We start from the raw sequence: 22,616 nt of genomic DNA, 5'->3' as shown, positions 1-22,616 counted from the left end.
AGAGAACAATCACAGAATCTAAAGAGGTCATTAAATTAAACAGCTAACACAGTATTCTAACCACATGCACTAGAAATGATAGTGTGATAAATAATAGATTTATTTTAAAATATCTTAAATAATATTTCTAGGAAAAAACAATCAAAATAAAATGAGAGGCCCAACACTGAAATCTGATAGACATAAAGAATAAAAAATTATGAATGAATTATAAAAAGTGTATATAAACTAATGCACTAAGTTTGCTAAAGTTTGTAGTTTAAATTGCAACATACATTTATACATTTTATGACAAAATACGCATTGTCCACGATTGCATAGTGATAGTGCATACGAAGCGTTTTCCGTCTCTACTCCAAATAATTGCGTGATTACTTATTATAATGTGTATTAAAAGATTCAAAAATGAAAATCTGTTACGATCCGTATGTAGTGGCGACACCGACTCAGACTAAGAAAGTCTGTTTAATTTGAAAACTGTTGCTCTATCTCTCCTATTCATTGCTGTTCATCGTCTATAATACATAAATTTTATTGCATTGCAAATGTGGTGGCAGATATTTTGTTTTTTAAAGCAATAAGTACATTGAACTGTTCCGTAGTTTACATAAACTAAAACAAATTAAGAGTAAAAAAAAGTATCAATTCTATTTCAAATACAATTTATTGTCAAAGTAATACAAAATAAAGAAAAATTTACATACCTTGGTTGGCTTATAGCATCCAAATCAGATTTGGAAAGTGATCGCACTTACCTCTTCACTGAATGTAATAAAAATTTTTTAAGATGAAATCACGAAGAAAAACTAATGTGTTTCATCCACATCTTACGAATCGTTATATTTTTAGGATATCTAGTTATTATCAGGTACAGATGCGAAAACCTAACAAAAGAAATTGATCAACTATCGACATAAGAATAGTTAGGAAACCAGGTTATGAGTGTATGAATTATATAATAACCAAGATTAGGGTTGTTAATTTTTGTGGCATTAAATATATTTTTCATTTTCAATATCTGTACACAATATTAACAGAGAGCTTTGTGCAGGGATCAAGACAAATCCACTGTATATGTAAATTTCCTTGGCCTGTATCTTAAAAGAAATCTATCTTATAATATATTTATTTTGTATAAAGTTATTAAAGTTTTTATTATAACCATGTTTTTGTTTTCTTGCACATACAATAATTTCGTTAATATTCTAAAAGCGCCGATGAAGTCGGGGGTATCAACTAGTATGTAATATAATGAATAAGTTTTTACAATTTTTTCCCAGTATTTGTTTTGATATGAGGTATATCACATTTACAAGAGATAAAAGTTTCTTAAAACTGTAAAATAAACAAACATTCAGACATTCTAATATGATAAAACAATTTGTGTCTTTTACAAATACATATACCTAGAAATAACAACATAAGTAACAACATGTTTTATTATCACATTAATTATTTATTTTGCATCTAATAAAAATGCTGATGATTTAAATAAAAACAAAATAAATAATTATTATTATAAAGATAAACATACATTTTAATACAAAGTATTGGATCGTAACTAAAATTACAACTCCTTAATTCTTAAAATCTGGTTTCATGACTCGTCTCACAACCAGTGGATATATAAAGAGAATATAAGAACATAAATTAAATTATTTTTGATATTTTATAACAGCATACAAACCCCAATAGCTCTATACATCTAAAATTCTAATAAAAAAACTTGTACTTTAAAAAAATTAAACGTAATTAAAAATATTAGTTTTTAATTAATATTAACTCACACTTATTGATTAATTACACGGCTATAAACATAGACAGCCACCATGGGGGATTTGACATCCAAGACTTCAATTTAGTACGTGAAGGTAGTATTGAACTCTCCTTCTTGGGTTCAGGCATTTTTGCGTAATCTATTAATGTTTTACAATTTATTTTATTTCTAAAGTGTTCGTTCTTGGTGACGATATCTACTTCACACTCCATGTCAGAGACCTTCAACGGAGGTCCTCTAATGGCCAATGGATCTTCCGTTACAGTACATTTAGTCGAATTTATGGTTGTCATTTGTGATATTTTATTTTGTGATATATTTATACTTGGGGTTGAAGATTCGGTACTATTTTTTATAGTTTGTAATACGGTCATATTTAATAGGGAGCTGGTTGAGTTAGAACCAGTTGAATTTTTGACTGGTTCTAAGAGAGACTCAGTGGGTTTCTTTGATTCTGTAAATAGTGTCGGAGACATAGAGTTGTTATAGATATCAGTAGTGTTAAGTGTGATTGTGGAGATCGCTTGTGTTGTAGAATTAGGAACAATATATGATGGTGTAGTACTAATTGAATCTGGATTAATTGTGTCGTTTGGCAACCTCGTAGTGGTTAACGGCAACGAAAAGTTCGATGATGAATTCACATTTACTGGTGAAGATGTGGTTGTAGTGGTTGTAAGGAGTGAAGTGGTATTCACAGCTGGATCTTTTGACGAAGCTGAGTTTAATGATTTGTCCGTTGATATTGGTGATGTGCTATTAATCACTGTAACATTTGTAATACATACGGATTGTGTGACCGAATCCTGTGCTAATTTTTGGCTTCCCTCCGTAAATGTAGATACGATTTCACAGGGAATCTTAAGTACCTCAATTTTATCATTTTGTTTAACTCTTAAAAGACAACGAGCTTCTTCGTTGGGTTTTTCATACGATGAATGACTGTTTCCATTGGAATGATATCTATGTCTGTAGTAATCGTCATAATAATAGCGATCGTATATGTGGTTGTGTGAACGGCCTAAATTATATAGGGCTAGTCCAGACAAAAGATCCGAATAGCGACTGCCCGAAGTTCTATATTCATTTATGTATACATGTTGAGGTGCTGAATAATATGTAGGCGGGTTATAAATACCGTGGTTGCTGTAGCCATAACTATGTGGATTTTTATTGTAAGTTTCATGTACATTAGTTGTGTGGTGGGGTTGTATTGGTCTGTAGTTTATATTGCTTGAAGGGTAGTTTTGAGTAGGGTAATGTTTTTCTGATGTCGGATATTTGTGACTTCCAGAACCCGTCCCTGATAGTCCCGTAGATGACGGGTATTTATTGAACCCTGAACCCGATCCTGATAGTCCAGTCGATGACGGGTATTTATTGAATCCTGAACCCGATCCTGATAGTCCCGTAGATGACGGGTATTTATTGAACCCTGAACCCGATCCTGATAGTCCAGTCGATGACGGGTATTTATTGAACCCTGAACCCGATCCTGATAGTCCAGTCGATGACGGGTATTTATTGAATCCTGAACCCGATCCTGATAGTCCAGTCGATGACGGGTATTTATTGCTTCCTGAACTCGTCCCAGATAGTCCTGTAGATGATGGGTATTTATTGAATCCCGAACTGCTCCCTGATAGTCCTGTCGAAGGAGGGTATTTACTGATCCCAGAACCCGATCCTGATAATCCAATCGATGATGGATAAGTTATCGTTGGTAACTTAAAATTTCCAGATGATCCAAAATTAGATAAAGATGGAAAATTGTTTGTTCTTGAACCCGAACCTGACAGTCCTGTTGACGACGGGTATTTACTGCTTCCAGAACTTGATCCAGATAATCCACGAGATGGCGGATAATTAGAAGATCGAGGTTTGTCAGACAAACTAGACAACCAAGACGAACCTGAGTTCCATGTCGTTGAGGGTTTCGAATATGAGCTACTACCATATCCTGAAAGTCCTGATGATGATGATGGATACTTATGACTTGAGCTCCAACTGGATGAGGGCTTATAACGTGTACTTGAAGATCCTCCTCCCCATCTTGAACTAGAACTCGAACTAGACCGTGAACTACTACTACTACGCCCTCCCCATTTACATTCTGAAAAATTCGTCAATGCACACACTAACACCAGGCACAACAATAATTTGTTGCGCATATTTACGATTATTCCGTTTCGCGACTACACACAACTAATTCGTTTTAAAACCAAACGCTTTATAAAGGGTAATAATATATATAGAAACTATTTCACTGTACTCTGATGATGGTTTACAGATAAAACGGGTATAAGGTTAATAGTTCACAGCGTTGAAGTTGTGATAAATATTATTTAAGATATAAACGTGCATTCACACAGAGACACACAAACACACTAACTAACTTAAGTTATCTATTCCATACTAATTAACAAAAATGATAACAATTAACTTATATTTAATGGATTCTTATAAAACTACTAGTAAAATTTTAAAAACATCGTCACTTGTTTGTCACTTATGGTATAGTCGTATTGTTAGAAAGTCAAAATTTTTGTTGAATTGTTTATTTTTAAACAATCTTTTATTATAAAATCAAGGTCTTAAATTGCGTTATCACTTAAATGAATCAGAATTAAAATTTTACTACATGGAATTAACAGAAATATATTTTTATAGACATTGATGTTAAAAATCCATGTTGTATAGACAAAACCATCAAGCAGTTATTTAATTAAAATTTTGTAAACTTATATGTTAAGAGGAAAATTTAGGGTTTTTCTATAGATGTGAATATTATTAAATTCCTATTAAATAGATATGTTCGATGACGTCAGATAAAAGTAAGGAGGCAAACGGTTGTTAACAACAAAGAGCAGTAAATTGCAAGCTAGTGATCTCTGATGGTGTAATCACTGTCTGTGAAGGTAAATTACTCACTTCACTGCTTCAGTTTTTGTTGACCAGTAATCTGTCAGTTAGAATTATGTCACTGAATCGGTTACACTACAATCATGCTCCTCTTGTTTTGCATTAGCTTAATAGTCGCTGTTACATATGAGGAAAAAATCGGTAAACCATATCTCGTGCTACCCGTGCCAGTGGAATTTCCGAATCGTAATGATCGTTCCGATCAGTGCTGGTTGAGGATTGAGGATACGGAAATTATCGAAACAATTACTATAGACTGTCATACAGCCCAGGATTACTTTCACGATTTCATTCAAAATTATAACGCTAGAAAAATTATTGAAGACAAAGCAGACGTCGTCCCGTGGAATGATGAAACCAGGTCTACTGGAAGCAAGCCATCGTCGATTGGTAACAGGAAACAGAATGCCATGACCGATTGGAAAACTGTGACGGTTATGGATCCTACGACTCGTCACAGATTGTATGTGACGAAGAATGCTGACTGCAAGCTAATTATGTACAGTCGAGAGGGAATGACAAATTATAAAGTAGAATGTAGTAATATTTTATATTTCATTAATGACAGGATGAACAGTCTCGCGACAACTTCATGTGCGACTGAAGTTGTAATGATTGTATTATTTTGTCATTTGTTTTTGGTATAAAATAATAATAATAATATAATTTTTTTGGTGACGATTTATTGCAATTAAGAATATAATAAGTTATTAATTAAAAATAATTTTATATGTATGTCTCTAATTCTGGGTATATGGAAACGTTGATAACCAGAGTTATTGGGAAAACCACAAGATATAAGTTTAACGAGTATGTATTTAAATGTTTGTTTATTTGTAAATTTCTATCACCAGTTTATATTTCAGAAAGTTATCCATTGTACAATGTAGTTAATTGCTACGATTTTGCTACCACAGTCATGTTTTCCTTTATTTTTTATTTAAGTAATTTGTGTTTACAGACAACTTGTATTATTAAAACGGTATTGAACACATTATATTTTACATCTTTAAGAAAGTTATCCATTGTACAATGTAATTAATACCTACAATTTTGCTACCACAGTCATGTTTCCCTTTATTTTTTATTTAAGTAATTTGTGTTTACAGACAACTTGTATTATTAAAACGGTATTATTTTTTACATCTTTAGTTATTGAAATAAATTTGTCATAAAATTGTTTTAATCTTCTATCGATTTAATGTTATGTATATACAAATAGTCAAAATATAACATGTGCGTCATTGATATAATAAGCCAAGTTTACTATGACTCAATAACATTTAAAAAAATGCTAGGTTTTAAAATGATTTATGTGGAGAAGATCTTAACGGTAAATTACCAAGTGTATAATTGTAACCCATATTAATCAGTTAAGACTTTTAAATTAAATGAAATTAAAATAAAATTTTGGAAAATAAAATTCAAAGATATTTCTTATGCTGTTGATATTTAAATGTTGATCTCACATAAACAGATTAACTAGAGGTGAAGTCTTTCTTTATTTTTATGATAAATCATTTAATTAAACATTAATAGTTTAACATAAGTTGCACATAACATGAAGACGTCACTGGTTTAGTGTCGTGATTTTACAAGATTTAGTAGGTACTAGATTTTGTCACGGTTGCTTCCTTACTATCTATCGTAGTCATTGTATGTTACATATTGACAAACAAACACAATCACACGTACATTAATTATATAACGATATTAAATCTATTCATTTAAATAGTTATATTAAACAGCAAATTCGAGATTGAGATACGTTTGTCTGATTGAACAGTTACGTATCCATATTGTTTATCTCCCTATGGAGATAAACAATTTTTAAATAGGCATATGTACCCGACGTTGTATTTAATATCTTATCAAATGTTTTGGTAAGTAGACGGTAATGGCAGTTAGTATTGTGATATCAAAGTACAAAAATTAAAAATATTATGAGTATATGACAAAAAAAAAAGGAAAAAATATATTTCGGCTTTATGATCGTATAGTTTGTCAATGTATGGCAATGTTGGTGAACGTTGTTGTTCTGGGTAATAAAATTCAAAGAAACCTCAGAAGACTATATAACAAGGGTAAGACCGCTATAATCCTGCCAAGGTTACACAAGGTCGTACATTTCAGTATTGTGCTCAAATGTACCTTGATACAAAATTACCTTGAAAGGTAGTTTATGAAACAGCGACACCATATTATATATGCATAGATATATTTTATAACAAACATTTATTGACACTAAATAAAGATGAAAGTAAGACAATAAAAATAAAGATTTTTTCGTATAATTTCCTTGTAAGACAATTGTTACATCCGTTTCTTTATATAAAGCAATAGTTTATTAAACCAGCTTCGTATAAAATTGTTTCTAAGCAGAGTATTTTGTATTCGATTACTTTGTGGTATAAAAAAGCCGAAAAAGGCTGTGTGGTTCAGTTGGAAAAGTCCTTGGAAGGTCATATATTAGAGTATTACATAAATCCCAGATTACAGTATACACGGCGAAGGGATAAACTTTGTTGAAAACACCAATGACGTAATAATAGGAGAATGTGCCTATCGTATGGAACCCTTTATTAAAATCTGCATTTTGTTGAGCTATTTTAGAAGTTAAAATAAAGTCTAGGTTATAGACAAAATGTCTATCTGGGGTATAAGTGTTGTATGTATAATACAAGATTTAATTTAATATAATTTGTAGCTAAATCACGATGTCTTTATTGACCTGTGATGTTACCACAACAAAAGCAGCTATAAATGTATAATTGTATACAGGATAAACAGATAATGCGTGCAAAGTAAAATGTCAACGTGCAAAGCAAATCCAAACTGGAGAGATATCTTGTTTGTGATAGATTTTAATTTGTTTTATATGAAAGGGGTTTATTTTCTTCAGTAGTAAAATTTACATATTCTACCCTGATTTTTCTCATAAAAATCTAATGATAATAATATTTTCTCAAGAATTAAAGAGTTAAAATTACGACACAAGACACGAACACATGAACTATCATGAATGTCGTGATCCAACATCTTTAAAAGCAGTGAGGTGATTTCGATAAAAATGATTTCGAAGGATCCGATACACACAGAAAATCACACTCCTTTTTTTATGTTCACATAGATCCTAGTGGAAATTTTACAAATTATATATATATATATATACCATTGTAGGAAACCCTGTGATATGAGAATCAGGTTAAAATTATATTCATTTTTGTCTTTTGAGAACAAATTTTTGATAAAGTACATATACTTTTTTCAATTATTTTTAACATTACTCATAAGTAATGTTAAAAATCATTGAAAAAATAACTAATCGATGACCCAGACCTTCAGACCTTGTACTTATGTAATGTTTATAATATTTTTGGTCTGTGACTATTATATTTTCTACGAAAAGTTAAGATTCTGACATATTTATGTATAAAATATAGATACTAAAAATATAAACGTTATCATTTAAAAAATATATTATGATAGACAAATGCTGTAGTGTTATTAATAAAATTATAATCTAAAAATATTCTGATATAAAGAGGCTTAAAAGTTTCCTCGATTACATTTCTTAAGAAATATGAGTTAGTTATTAATTAAAACATCTCGAAAATATTCGGGTTGGAAGAAACCAAGGCGGAAAAACAATAAGTTTCTATTTGCTGTATAACAGCCGTCACCCTTTGAAACACTCAGAGGCCATTACTGTAATGACTTCTGAAATCTATTTCAAATTGCCCTTTCTCTCCCTCATTGTTAGTGTAGGCTTTATATTCGATTGCTTTGGGTATTTGATAAGTGTTTTAGAGAGTTTAACTCTGTTTAAATGTTATATATACATGTAGAATATGAATGTGATTTTTTCCTTTCAAAGAAAACCTTAAATATAACTTGAAGGCAGCCTATATAAATTGTTAATTAGGCTCTAGCTTCCGCTATAAATATGGAAAAGTATAAAAGTCTCATCTCATCTGCCCGTGATCACGGTTGCTGAAAAGTAACCGAGACGTCGGGATTATGTAGTTTTAAAATAATAAAATCGCGTAGTATATCCGAAAATATATTAGTTTAATTTAAAAGTATAAAAGTATTAGGTACCACATTTATTTATCAAGGATGTGATTTAATTTATTAGTTTTATAAAGAAAATTATAAGATAATGTGTCACGTAAAGGCTTATATTGCAATATTGGATTAAGATTTGTTATTCTTCATAAATATAATAAAATAAAAAAAAAATATATGATAATTGTTAAATGTTTAACATAAAAATTTGGTAAATACTTCATGTGAGTTTTTTTTTAAATTATATTTTGTAAGTTAACAAGGTTCTTATAAAAAAAGTTCTTATCTTCCTCGCCTAAAGATTGTTTTAAATTTTTTATTGTATCTAGGTATATGTTAATAAAAAAATTATTTCAAAATATGAAATTTAGGTAGTTATTTTTTTATATCTTTAAAATTTCATGCTTTTTATTCGTTAATTAAATATTACAAAATTAAAGACAAAAAAAAAGAAATGAATTGAGAACAAAATTAAATTAAATAAATAATAAAATTTGCTATTAATTATGATGGACTTATGATACTGTACTTAGATGAATTTAGCTACGTAAGTAAAAAGAAGAATTAAAAAAAGTAATATGCACTGCGTAACGAAAACAATCAAATAAGTAATTGTCAAATACGCAACGGTTATTCAGAACGTCCATGTTTAAGAATTTTGCTTATCAAAATTAATATTAATTAATAGAAATCTATTATTTATGTAAAATTATTGGGAACCTACTATAAAACAACGCATTCCATTCTTAGTGAAACCTCTTCTGTGGTTTGACAGTTTAAAATTACATCTTTTTTTTTTATTATGGCCTTCATCCGTGCTAAGACGAGCACAGTATATTCTGCCAGTATCATGTAGAATGGAGGTGACACGATCGGGGATTGACTTTTGAATGAAAAAAAATTAACAGTCTCTACTGAATACACAATTAGAATCTACATATGGTGCTAGATCTAAAACAACGCAAATTCAATTAAATGCAGACTTAGGAGATATATACACCTCTTATTCATCTTGCGGTGTTTACGTCAATGTCAATGTGACTCCTGACATTTTTCATTGAGATTGATTAAGCTCAGAGAATATTTTTCTTCATATTTTTGTATATAGTATTAAATGTTTTAAATTCACTAACAAAACCTCATTTGAAATTAATTCTATCTGTAAGCCAATTTTCATTTTTATTTCCTGAATTCCACGCGACATTGGCAGATAATATTGTACGCGTTTATGCATGGATGAAAGCCTCAATTAAATAAATAACTTGACGTGATCATATCGACGAGTATAATTTTTAAAGAAATTTAATAACTAAATACAAATACAAATTACAAAAAAAAATATATATATAAATCATCGAAGAATTTTCATTAAAATGATATAAACGCATAACTTCTTTCCAATTTTTTTTTTTTAAATATCTGATAATCCGCCACCCATTCTTATGTAGCATTTGTTATCAAACTGTAAATCAAAACAGAGCGCTGTTATGAAGTCTTCTGCTGTGAATGAATAATCTTAGGAATAATATTTAAATAGTATAGTGATATAATATTGAAGGGTTTATGGTGGATTTGTGAATTAATTGATTTAAAAATAAAAAAAATGGTGACTATAGAGTATAGACTGTATACAACATTAGTTGTATGTAGTCTATACTCAGTCAATCAATCATCTTGATCACAAAATATTAAAATTAGCCATGATTAACATACAAAATATGTTAAATAAAAATAGAAATTAACGCTGTAGTATTGTTTTCTATACTACCTTAACAAAAAAAAAATCTGTTTATGCATAACTCAATATGGCGTTAGGCTCATTTAATTACATTTTTTTTTACTTTAGGTCGTATTAAAAGAAATAACGCAGCTTATTTCTGATGAAATACAATAATGTCATCAAGTGGCGTGACTTGCTTTAAGGAATCTAGTCTTTCAAATTTAGCATAAAATATCTTAACGTGCGAAAGAGGTTTATTTCTAGAGATTTGAGGATAAAAACCTATAAACTGTCAGCGGCGAGGTTGATAAAAAAAAAAAAACTAGTGGTACGCAAGTTTTGTTACGTTATTAGTTTTCTGAAGGATACTTCTTTTATGTGACAACTTGTTGTTTTCTTAAGCATCATTCCATATTATCTTATTGAACAAGTTGTTGTTCCCTAGAAGATATTAATTAGGCTAAAATAGCATTTACAACAAAAAATATCTGAAGTAAAATGACAGCGCTGTTAATGAAACTGGTTGATTTTAAAACGAAACTTTTATCATTAGTATTATTTTATCAACAAAATCACATCCAATTTAGAGATAGGATTCTTAGATTCGAATTGGTATTTATTATTCTCTTTTACCACCTTATTAAGTTAAAATAAAATGTAATGAAATAAAATATATTTGTTTAAATTACATATGTATTTACTCATTATTAAAAACCTTGTTATCAGTAGAAATTTATTTTTTTGTTTCTGAACGTTTATATAGGGTATTTTACATTACACAAAGAAAATATGTAGGTGTCACCAAATAAAATATCCCGGGACGGTTTAATTTTGTATTTAGGACAGTTGTTTAGCGCCGGGTCATTTTAGTTTAATAAAACCATATTCTTTATCTGCGTAGGAAAATTTATAGACGTGTGTGCTATTTTAGTAACAAAACATTTTATCGTCTGCATAATTTTCAATCTATTGTTTTTCGATTATGTATGAAAATGGAATCTTAAAATAAACAATAGCCGCGTTCAAAATAACCGTTCAATTTAGCGTAGACCACTTTAATACAGGATGTGTTCAAATCGTTGTAACACTTTAGTAAAGATTAGCTTTTGTAACACAAAATGTCATTAAAAAGTATACTAAAGAACAGCACATAACTACAATGTCGTAAACCGAAAATAAAACGGAGAGCTGTTCCATGTTGCCATTTGCTTTATAAGATTAATTTAAAAGCATTTATACATCAAAGTGCAAAATAGAAAAAACATTATTAAATACTTAATATTGGGTTCTAAAATCTGAATTCATTCTCTCATGTAATTTCCTCAATTTCACACTGTTGTATGTTATTTTATAAATTCTTAATCAATAAACTACCTTACTAATATAAGGTCATATATTGTATGAAAGGTTTTTTTTGTCTATTTAAGTAAAATTATGAACAATATAAAATTGGACAGAGATAATAAGTCATTGATTTTATACAGGATGTTAATATAACATCTGTTTATTTGTATTTCTTATAAATTATAGATTTATTCTTTAAAACCATTCAGACATTGAAATGTCTATTTATATGTCACAGAACTTACAAAATAATCTGCTCTATTGACACGGTTTAATATTTATATAAATTTACTCTAACTTTGATGTTTTGTATAAAATCTTTTTAATTTCATTGAACGTGACGTCCGATGACAGATATCTCGTTTGATATAAAATTAAATGTCGTAACTATTTCAGTTAAACATTACGTTTTGCCAGCGGCTTGTTCCGTGGAAATGTTTTTTCTTTGGTAATGAATCACGATTGTTTTTAAAGAACACCTCTGTAGTAAAGAGGTGAAAAAACAAACAGATCTTTTCAATTTTATGTACATAATATTTGGAAAGAAAATTATATTCATGAGTGATTACTGTACCAAAGTTTTTAACTGTAATTATTTGCCCAAAAAGGTTTCGTAAAAAACGTGTGAATGAGTCACCCATGATTGGTCGCCAGCATTGCTAAAATTCTATCTCAATGCGTTCCAGATGACTCTCCCAGATCAAAGTAATTTAGTAATATGGGGTAAAGGTACCGAAAAGACTTGCTATATCTGTGGGAAGGCAGTTGGAACTGCTAGGCACTTGTTAGTGGGATGTAGGGTACTCCTCGATAGCGGTCAATACTCGTGTCGTCACGATAGGGTTCTAGAAATCATACGTGAAGCGGTTAGTCTTTCGGTAGCCAGAGCGCAAAAGGAAATAACCACAAACGAGCGATCAGTAGGTTTTGTGAGGGAGGGCACTAGGGCTATAAAAACAAATGTCAAGCCTTACTCCATCCTTAAAGCGGCTACGGATTGGACTATAATGATGGATACGTATGAAAAACAATACAAAATCCCCGAGGATATTTGTGCGTCGGCCTCCAGACCAGACATATTTATGTATTCGCGAATCTTAAAGCGCGTTGTGATGATAGAGCTTACGGTTCCTTGGGAAACCAACATCCCCAAAGACCATACCATCAAGGTCAACAAATATTACGAGCTCACAAACGAACTCACTCGAAATAGGTTCGTCGTGGATTTATACGCGTTAGAAGTGGGAGCGAGAGGTATAACTGCTAAATCTCTCTACAACCTGCTAAAAGACTTGGGCCTGTCCAGAACTCACATTAATTCGTTCTTGGAACGTACTTCGAAGGCAGCCCTAGTAGGTTCTTTTCAAATATGGTTAGGTAGGGAGAGGAACTTGGACAGTGGAGGTGAGCGTTTAACGCGCGTTAGTTAGGGGCCCCTTAAACCTACACCTGGGTCGCAAGTCCCAGGCACTGTTGAAGCTCCACTCCCTGCAACGCAATGGACCCGGCACCCGCACGGTGAATCCATTGAATGCTAAGAGGTTTCGTCTTATTTATTAAACGTTTCAGTTTTACAAACATCACTTGTTAGTAATGCTATAAGTGTAATATACATACACACAATATACACTCCTTTCGATTACGCTCAGGAACCGTATTTGAGAGTATATTATTCCAATAGCGCTTTGACTAGCACTTCGTAGACCTGATGAGTCGATTACAAGAAAACACCTTGATACTTTAAATTAATTTTATATTTTCAAGTACTACCGTCTCGATCGGTAACCAACAGCGAGTGACCGATTGAGTTCCGTTTTAAAAAACATACCATACTCAAAAACAAAATAAAATAATACCCTACGTAAGAAAAACTATCACTTTACAAAAATAAATCGGTAAAACATTTCCTTTAAATCGATGTAAGTTAAGTAGTCATAATTTAATACATTTAGAAGTTATTATAAATATTAACGTCATTTAACAAACAAAATGTGATATTCCATATAATATGTCGGTAACATAAGTAACATGTGAACAAAGTTCTTTCTATCGAACAAGGAAAACCAAGGAAAGAAACATAACATTATAATATGATGACAGTGCTGCGCTTTTTTTTAGTTTAGTAATCAACCTACGCTATAAACTGCATTTTGATTTTAAAATATTTAAGATCTGAGCAACAGGACGTATTAAAGTAACAGTAGTTACGTACAAAAAGAAATGTATTTTCTAAGAAAAATCGTTATGAAATAAAAAGTAATTATCAACGCTGTGCTAACAAAAACTTTTTTTTGTAAACCGCCTCTTCCTAACAAGGAATCCAATTTGAAAATTAGATTAATATGAAACGTAATTTTTTTTTTTTGCAAACAGCTCTGCTAACTTTTAATTAATAGCCTTGTTGATTATTAAAATTTTTATAATTATATTTTTGAATTGTGTAAGTAAAGTTGAATTCTTTTAACATACGATATATGGGGTTTTCCAATAGGGACGCTTGAACTTTGACAGCTGATTGCGGCCATGTTGTTTGAGTGACAGCTGTCAAATGCAGTGTGTTATATTCATTCCGTCCTCCCAAACCACCATGGCAGGTTACAGTGTCGAGCAGCACGTGCAAATCATAAAATTGTTTTATGAAAATGGGTCTTCAGTTCGAGCAACGTTCCGCGCACTTCGCCCGTTTTACGGTCGCGATGATCGTCCTGCCGAGTCGACTATCCGTCGATTGGTGGACAAATTCGAGTCAACCGGGTCAGTTAACAATCAGCCGGTTCCCGTGCGTCAACGTAACGCGAGATCTGCCGAGAATATCGCCGCTGTGCGCGACAGTGTCCTCGAAAACCCGCGGCAGTCAATTCCGCGTCGCGCACAGGAACTCGGCCTTTCGCAGACGACAACTTGGCGAATTTTGCGTTGTGACTTGAGCCTGCACCCGTACAAGATCCAGCTGACCCAAGAGCTCAAGGTTAATGACCATAGACAGCGCCGTGTGTTCGCTGACTGGGCATTAGAGCAGTTGGAAGTTGACGCCGATTTTGGCAAAAAAATCATCTTCAGCGACGAGGCGCATTTTTGGATGAATGGCTATGTCAACAAGCAAAATTGCCGTATTTGGGACGAGACCAATCCACACGAGGTTCACCAAGTGGCAATGCACCCGCAGAAAGTGACTGTTTGGTGCGGATTTTGGGCCGGAGGCGTGATTGGTCCGTATTTTTTCGAAAACGATAATGGTGTGGCCGTCACCGTCAATGGTGAGCGATACCGGTCGATGATAACCAGCTTCTTTTGGCCTGAAATCGAGAATATGGATCTGGACAACATGTGGTTTCAACAGGACGGCGCTACGTGCCACACAGCACACGCTACGATGGAAGTTCTGCACGAGCAATTTCTGGACATGGTCATCACGCGCGGAGGCGACGTGAACTGGCCACCGAGATCGAGCGATTTGACCCCGCTGGACTTTTTCTTGTGGGGTTTTCTTAAGTCGCAGGTCTATGCCAACAAGCCGCAAACCACCGATGCCCTCAAAGTCAACATACGCCACGCCATCGATCAAATACAGCCCGATTTGTGCGCCAGAGTCATCGAAAATTGGACCTTTCGTGTGCGCGCCACCAACCGAAGCCGTGGCGGTCATTTGAATGATGTCATATTCCATACATAATGGGGTCAATAGACCTTCCAAATAAAAAAAAAAATTCGCAAATATCTTTCCTACATGTATTTTTTTTTGCATTTCAAAGATTAAGCGCCCTTAATGGAAAACCCTATAGAAGGCGCCTTTTTAAATGTAGTGAATTAAAAAATAGGTTGTATATGTTTAAATAGACACACAGGAACATGTGAAGGACTATGACCTAATTTATGAACTTCAGGATTTTCAATGAAGCATTGCGATCAATTGTATGTACTGAAAATTTTAGATAGATTTGTGACGTCATTTTTTGCAAAAATGTTTAAATACATCTAACTTTCTTTCTTTTTCCACGTATAAGTGTGGTGTGATTACTTTTAAGGCTTATTTTATCATTGAAAATTTCAGTTAAAAATTATAATTTATCCCCGAGACGATATCTATATATATATATATATATATATATATATATAAATATGTGCATTCCGTCATTCTTCACGCCATGCCCATAAATAAAGATTACACAATGTAGAATTAATATCGAGTGACGATAATTTACTTATGAGTTTCCAAACAATACTTTTTGATAGATGAATTGGGACATATCATTTCGTATTACTTATTGGTTCATGCAAATACTCCAATTGTTTTTTTTTGTTATTATTATTATTATTATATTATTATTAAAAGTTATTGTAAATCTTAACTAGTTCTTGTGTCTCAAACAACATGAAGGGATAAAAAAAATTTACGACTATTACTCATATGTTATTATTTTGAAATTAATTTGACAATTTAAGTCGTAAAGTATTCATGAAAATCTCTGTATAACTACAAAGTAAATTCATGGCAAATTAAGAATATATTTTCTTAAGAACTAAATATTTATAAAAATTATGCTAATTTATAAGGAAACGAAACATGTTTCGGGTAACTTCTTTAAATAAAATAACTTAATAACACGTTGACTATTCCTGGTCTTGTTGTTCACAAGCAAAAACATCAGAATGTGACATTGCTTCAAATTTAATGTTACGTTTGCATTTCTGTGTCAATATTTGTTAAAATAAATATGTTTTTTATTTGGCCAACAGAAGGCAATAAACTGTTACTTTTAAAGTCTTCCATTTTATATGAACCCTTTACTTTTACGTATTTATTACAGAAATGGTCTCATTGACACTTTCGCTCGAGGGAATTTATATAAAGACTTAATAATGTCATTAATATTAAGGCCGTAACTTGAATGGCTTCTTGTGTGATTGTCAATCAAACCCTTGTTTTCGACAGGCGTCACAAACCTTTTATTTCATTCGTACTCTTCTTGTACATTATGTTATAGTGTTTACTGTTTGTGCAGAGGTTGCCTTTATTGTCCTTCGCATTTTTCACGTCTGTTTTAGGATTTTATATATATATATTTCTGAACAAAACAGCGGCAGGTCACAATATTTATTGTTTGCTTCTGTTACTCCTGCTAATACATTAATCCGATTATGTGCGTATATTACTAAAGCTCTCAAAAGCTACCTAGTCTACTTGTATGAATCTTTATATTGCACTTCTTATAGACCCAAACAACTCAGGCAAAAAGATATTCTACTCCATAAATCCCAACGAAAAATTTTCTGTTTTATTACACACAATATATAGAATCGAGTTACGTCGGTAAAGTTTTTCAATGACAAAATCGACAAATTGAATAACCTTGTATGTTAACTATTTTTTTTTGTATTGGAGTGGCATCATAAGGAGAGAACTGTTGTCTAATAACTTTACGTGGATCGCTTAGAGTTGCTGCTAGCAATGGATGTTCTCGTGTGTCACATGTTGATGTGAAATCGTGAAGAACAAACCTAAAACTAAAAGATCAGTGCGGTTGAGACTATAAAGTCCTAAAGTTTTGTGAAATATGTACCTAATAATGGTTTAAGATGGTTAGAATTATTATGAGGTAACAACACTTAACCTCATTTTTGATATGAGAATGATGCAAAACTGTTTTGAGTAATGTATATGTACTGTCTTTCGGTACACGTTAATTCTGTTCAGTTATCGGAAGGTCCACAATTTGGCTTGCAACGTCCGCCTTTATAAGAATCTGATGACAACAGAGCTGTAGTACATGTCATATTATGCTCATGCAAGTACGAGCACAGTTCCCAATTATTCCGAAATCTCGAGTAGATTTATGCTATCTTAAGGATTTGAAGGTTCTGTTCTAAAGTTATATGATTTCAAAAGACTTGTTTATATCCTTTGTACTTTGTTTCTTTTGGAATAATTAAAAACCGGTAGACGACGAGACAGTTATTGTCAGACGTCCCTCCCTTATCTTTCAAACTAATAAAACTATCTACTCTAATAAAAAGTTCTCAACAGGCGTTTATGTCGAAGTTCACAAGTAACTAAACAAGAATCATAATACCAAGTTTATGACCTCGCACGTGACGTCATCAACCATAGGTACGTATGTATATTTCAGCTGGTTGTTTTGTATTGGAACATTTATTAGTTCTTCGTGTCATCCACTCTTTAGTAATGACGTCATCATTCTTCCTTTACCACTAACAATCAAAAATAAAGTAATTCTATAGTACGAAATTGCTTATCCATCAGGGTCTTCATTGTTCACATTACTCTTAATCGTAATATAAAACTAAACACGTGTTTTTTTTAATAATTGTGTCCATTAATAACATTATATATTTTTTTCAAAGGTCTCTTCGCGAGTAAACTTATATAAATAATCCAATAATTAAATTTTCCGAAAACGGTTAAGCGGATATATTTATGTCCCTCTTAAAACACATTTACAGCCAATCCAAAGCTATAGAAATTGCTTATTGTAAGTGGTAATACGGTTTATGGCGAACCTTCTCACTAAGATTTAAAGAACAATTTAGCTCATTTACTGGCTTACATTATTAAGAAATGTCAGTATATAAAATTTGTTAGCACTTAATGTTGTTTAATTTAAAAGATACAACAAAGTTATATCTTTAAGCAATCAATTTAATGTCCTGTGGGTTTACTTCCCATTTAACAGAAGCACGTTAATTACTTACATCGATGTCGAGGCCATGAACTCCGTGTTAATTTCACATTTCCACTACACCTTCACTATCTGATGTCCAACTTTTTAATTACTTAATGACCCCCACCGCGGGGCGTCGGTTACAAAACAAACGATACCATGAATTGATACAATTTTCCTAAATAAAAGTTACACATGAAATTGATTCTACTTAAGAAATGATGGTTCAAGAGTCATTATTCGCTTTGTTTATTTTGGTTTATTAATATTCAGCACCTATTTCTGTCTAATCTAATTACTTAATGAGATCTAAGAGTTTTATTCATTTAAATGAAACTTATATTTATCGAATACACTACACGTGCTTTTTTTTTTGTTAAAACTGTCTGCGGACATTCACATCTCGTCTGTCCGTGATCACGGTTTCTGAAAAGTAACCGAAATGTCGGGAGTATGTAGTTTTAACAAAAAATTAAATCCGCGTAGTATATCCGAATAATACTAGTTTCATTTAAATGAATAAAACTCGCGAAGATCTTAGATCTCATTTTTATATTTTAAGCAAAGGTACCCAAAAATACTTATTAATGATATATAAAATTATATATCCTCTGATTTATTGCTTACAGAATCAATCATTTGTTACCAATTAAAAATCATTGGCGTTGTTTAATAAACGATTTTAAATAAGACAACATTCCTAAAAACAACATTAGACTCAGAATAACTACCAAATTGTAAAAGTGTAATTACATATGTGTATAAGACACAATTAAAATATTGATTATGAGAGTCATTTATTATTTAATAGTCTACTTATCAATGCTATTTTATAATTGTATTGTTTTGAGAACTTTATCTAAACTTAATTAGTAATTAAATACTACATTTCATTAATTTAATTTGTATAGTTATGATAAAATTTTAAGTCTAATTTGTAAATGTAAGATGAAAGTTGATTCTTTGTAGGATTGTTTATATAAATCGAGATAGCAATTCGAACTAAAACATATTAGTATTTAAATAATGTTAATTGATGACTATCATGTATTTACATAATAGTTAGTAAAACCATTATGTAAATAAATGAAAGTCAGAAATAAAGGACCTTGTATTGTTAATTTTATAATGTCAGTTTTAATCGATATGGGGATTACATATATGTATAAAAAGCTTTAAATTGATTAGTTGTGAATAAGGAAATTCTATGGAAGTACAAACGTTTTTAATAAAATCTTATTATTTTAAAAACGACTTTTTAAACACAAAAAAGGTTATTAGATTTTCTTACTATAGTCCTTAGTATTCTATAATCTGTAAATGTATTGACCACTGTCAACTTCAAACAATTCGTTGTCTATAGCCATGCGTCAGTGCTGCTATTCTCAAGGTATGTGTGGTGCGTAAGAGTCGTGTTGTATAATTTTGTCATAAGTGTTTACTGTGTTATTGTGAATTTAATACTTTAACGACATGCATCGTTCATCTTACGTATTATTTTGTTTTATACTTATTCTTTGTAATATATCGCCCCTATTATCGAAAAGAACTTTTGGTGGTGGAAGACATTCATATCCAAAGTCGGGCGGCTTGTCCGGTGTTGGCGGAAGCCATTCCTATCCTTCGGGAGGTCATGGATATCCATCAGGAAATAGTCACGGGTATCCCTCATCAGGAGGATTATCAGGAAATAGTCGGGGAGGAGGGTATCCTGGCGGTGGATCGCAATCTCATCCTTCAGGAGGCATGAGTCATGGTTACCCATCACAAAGTAATTCTCACCAATACCCCGGAGGGAAGGGATTGTCAGGTAACTCCCCAGGATATTCAGGTGCTGGTCATACGACAAATGTGCATTATCATTACAACTACAATCCCCCTCAGCAAATAAGGTATACACCCGCACATGGTGGTCCCCCTATGAGTTACCCTGTATACAGACATGCTCCCCCAACTTACGTTTATCAATATAAGGATTCTGGAAGTAAATATGGAACGCTATTGGCTGGTCTGGCGCTGTTGAACCTTGGCACACTCGGCGTCAGTGCATATGCAGCTAGTAAAAGTCATTCAAACTATAAACCACAACCGGGTGAAGTGTGTAAATTTGGTTTGAAAAAAGAGAATGGTGACTATGAGGAGACAAAAATCGACTGCCAATTAATTACTAGTTTTATATTCCAAGAAGAGGCCAAAACACAAAGCGGAGGTACGAACACCACAACAATTACAACAGTGACAAATGTTACAACTGTTAACATGACAAATGGCTCTGAGTCATCTCCAGCACCACCAACAAACGTAAAAACTCTGTATGAAATGTTACCCAATGGGACACTAGTACCTATAAATATTACAACTAATGAAACAGTTGTGAATAATACCTCATCAAATGATGGGTTAGCATCAACATCTTCGGTCACAATAACAACTACTAACACTACAACTGTGACAAACGCCTTAGATGTTAAAGGGAAGCCGGTTGATGTGACCCCCGGAATGAAATGCTATGTAATAAGACACACACCATCATCAAACATGAAGAGATCTGTACCTTGTGGTTTGTTGCAGTCATATGCCGAGCAATCATTAAAAAAGAACTCGGCAAATAGAAATATCCCAGCTCTGGTGATTTTGAGTATTTTTGTGGCAGCCATATCTGTATATTAAATGAGCTTTCTACCGTTTCTTAATGATGTATTATATTTTTAATTTATATAAATTTATCTTTTGTAATGTTAATCTTTACAACTTTTCACAGATATTACTATAAGCACTGTTTTGAATCTTCCAAAAATTTATTTAGCTTGTAAGTTGTGAGAGGCCTTAGGTATGCCGTCCATATATACAAAAGAGGAAGTGGTGAAAAGATTACACACATTATATATGAATGTTTGATGAAGGACCCTCAATAATCATCACAAGAATTATATAGAAACTTAAGCCGCTTTTTATATTTCTTGTGTATAAATTGTGATATTTTATGTCTGTCTATTTTAATAAAATATGTTATATTTTTGAAAATTGTATTTTATTCTTCCCTATCAAGCTTCATATATAGTCTAAGTGTAGTTCATAACTAATATCAATTTTGGACTTGGTCAATGTTTATTTAAAAGTTTTATAATACAGTTTTCACTAGATTTTTATTTATATATTGCATTTAGCTATATGATCGTTCGTTATATATATATACATATATTTCCTCTTGCATGTATCAGAAAAATATAAAAAACTGTTGGTGATTTTTGTATGCATCATTATAAATGATTTGAAATCATCAGTAAAATGTTTGTGTGTTGAAGAGTGTCTACAGCTGAATGTGTGTTTCAATAATTGTTATAGTATGTAATTGGTGAACAGATCTTAATAAATACATCACGAGATTTGTGTCATTGACGCAATAAAAAATTGCGTAGTTATACTGAAAATTTGAAATCAAAATGGCGGATATCAAGCGGCAAATATTACAAATTACTGTAACTGTAATAATAATAACTATGCTCACATATGACACGTTAGTTATTTAAAAATCTTCGATTATTATAGTATTAAGTTAGTTTATTTAATGAGGAACTGGAAATATGTACTATGTAATGTAACGCTGCAATCTTGTCCTAAGCATACTTAGAAGATAGATGTGATATTTAATAAGATAGTACAAAATAGTAGAAGTGTTGTGTTTACTACATATTAGTATCTGGTAGTTTCAACATTGTCTTTAAAGGATGGGTACTCATCATAATTTTCAATTAACACACACCATCATTAAATTATTTACCCATTACTTTAACTTTAAAACTACCGCAACTGCTACGATTTATTGAAATTACGGTTATTTATGTAATTAAATTTAATTAATTTAAATAACAATTTTAGGCTTACGATAATTAAATAACGATACGAACTAAACTTCTTGAGTGCATGCTTAATATTGCTATTGAATTAATCTCATTTTATAGTTTTATTTCACTACGCAACCGGTTTTTTTTAATATTCTTATAAATATATTTATAAAGAATTGCTTATAAATAAAAATATCGTACACGATCATTCTGTCAGCACCTTGATTTATATGTTGCTAGTTATAGGGTGTATGTTTTAT

The 22,616-nt window shown here is 31.7% G+C and overlaps 3 protein-coding genes across 3 annotated transcripts in view; 2 read left to right on the top strand and 1 right to left on the bottom strand.

The window, feature by feature from the left end:
* The window catches only part of LOC116767171 (adenosine receptor A3), a 43,671-nt gene that overhangs the window by 12,446 nt on the left and 8,609 nt on the right, over window positions 1–22,616 (top strand). The window lies entirely within an intron of this gene.
* On the bottom strand, window positions 1,109–4,150 carry LOC116767170 (hornerin-like). Its single transcript, XM_061527346.1, has one exon. It carries the CDS (start codon window positions 3,946–3,948, stop codon window positions 1,801–1,803), a length of 2,148 nt encoding a protein of 715 aa, XP_061383330.1. The 5' UTR covers window positions 3,949–4,150; the 3' UTR covers window positions 1,109–1,800.
* On the top strand, window positions 19,886–21,535 carry LOC116767172 (uncharacterized). Its single transcript, XM_032657352.2, has one exon. The coding sequence runs from the start codon at window positions 19,985–19,987 to the stop codon at window positions 21,179–21,181; it is 1,197 nt and encodes a 398-aa protein (XP_032513243.2). The 5' UTR covers window positions 19,886–19,984; the 3' UTR covers window positions 21,182–21,535.

This window comes from Danaus plexippus (assembly GCF_018135715.1).
Source record: "Danaus plexippus chromosome 9 unlocalized genomic scaffold, MEX_DaPlex mxdp_24, whole genome shotgun sequence".
NCBI classification, from domain to species: domain Eukaryota; kingdom Metazoa; phylum Arthropoda; class Insecta; order Lepidoptera; family Nymphalidae; genus Danaus; species Danaus plexippus.
Note: the sequence above shows the minus strand (reverse complement) of the source record. Positions and strands in the feature narration are given on the sequence as shown.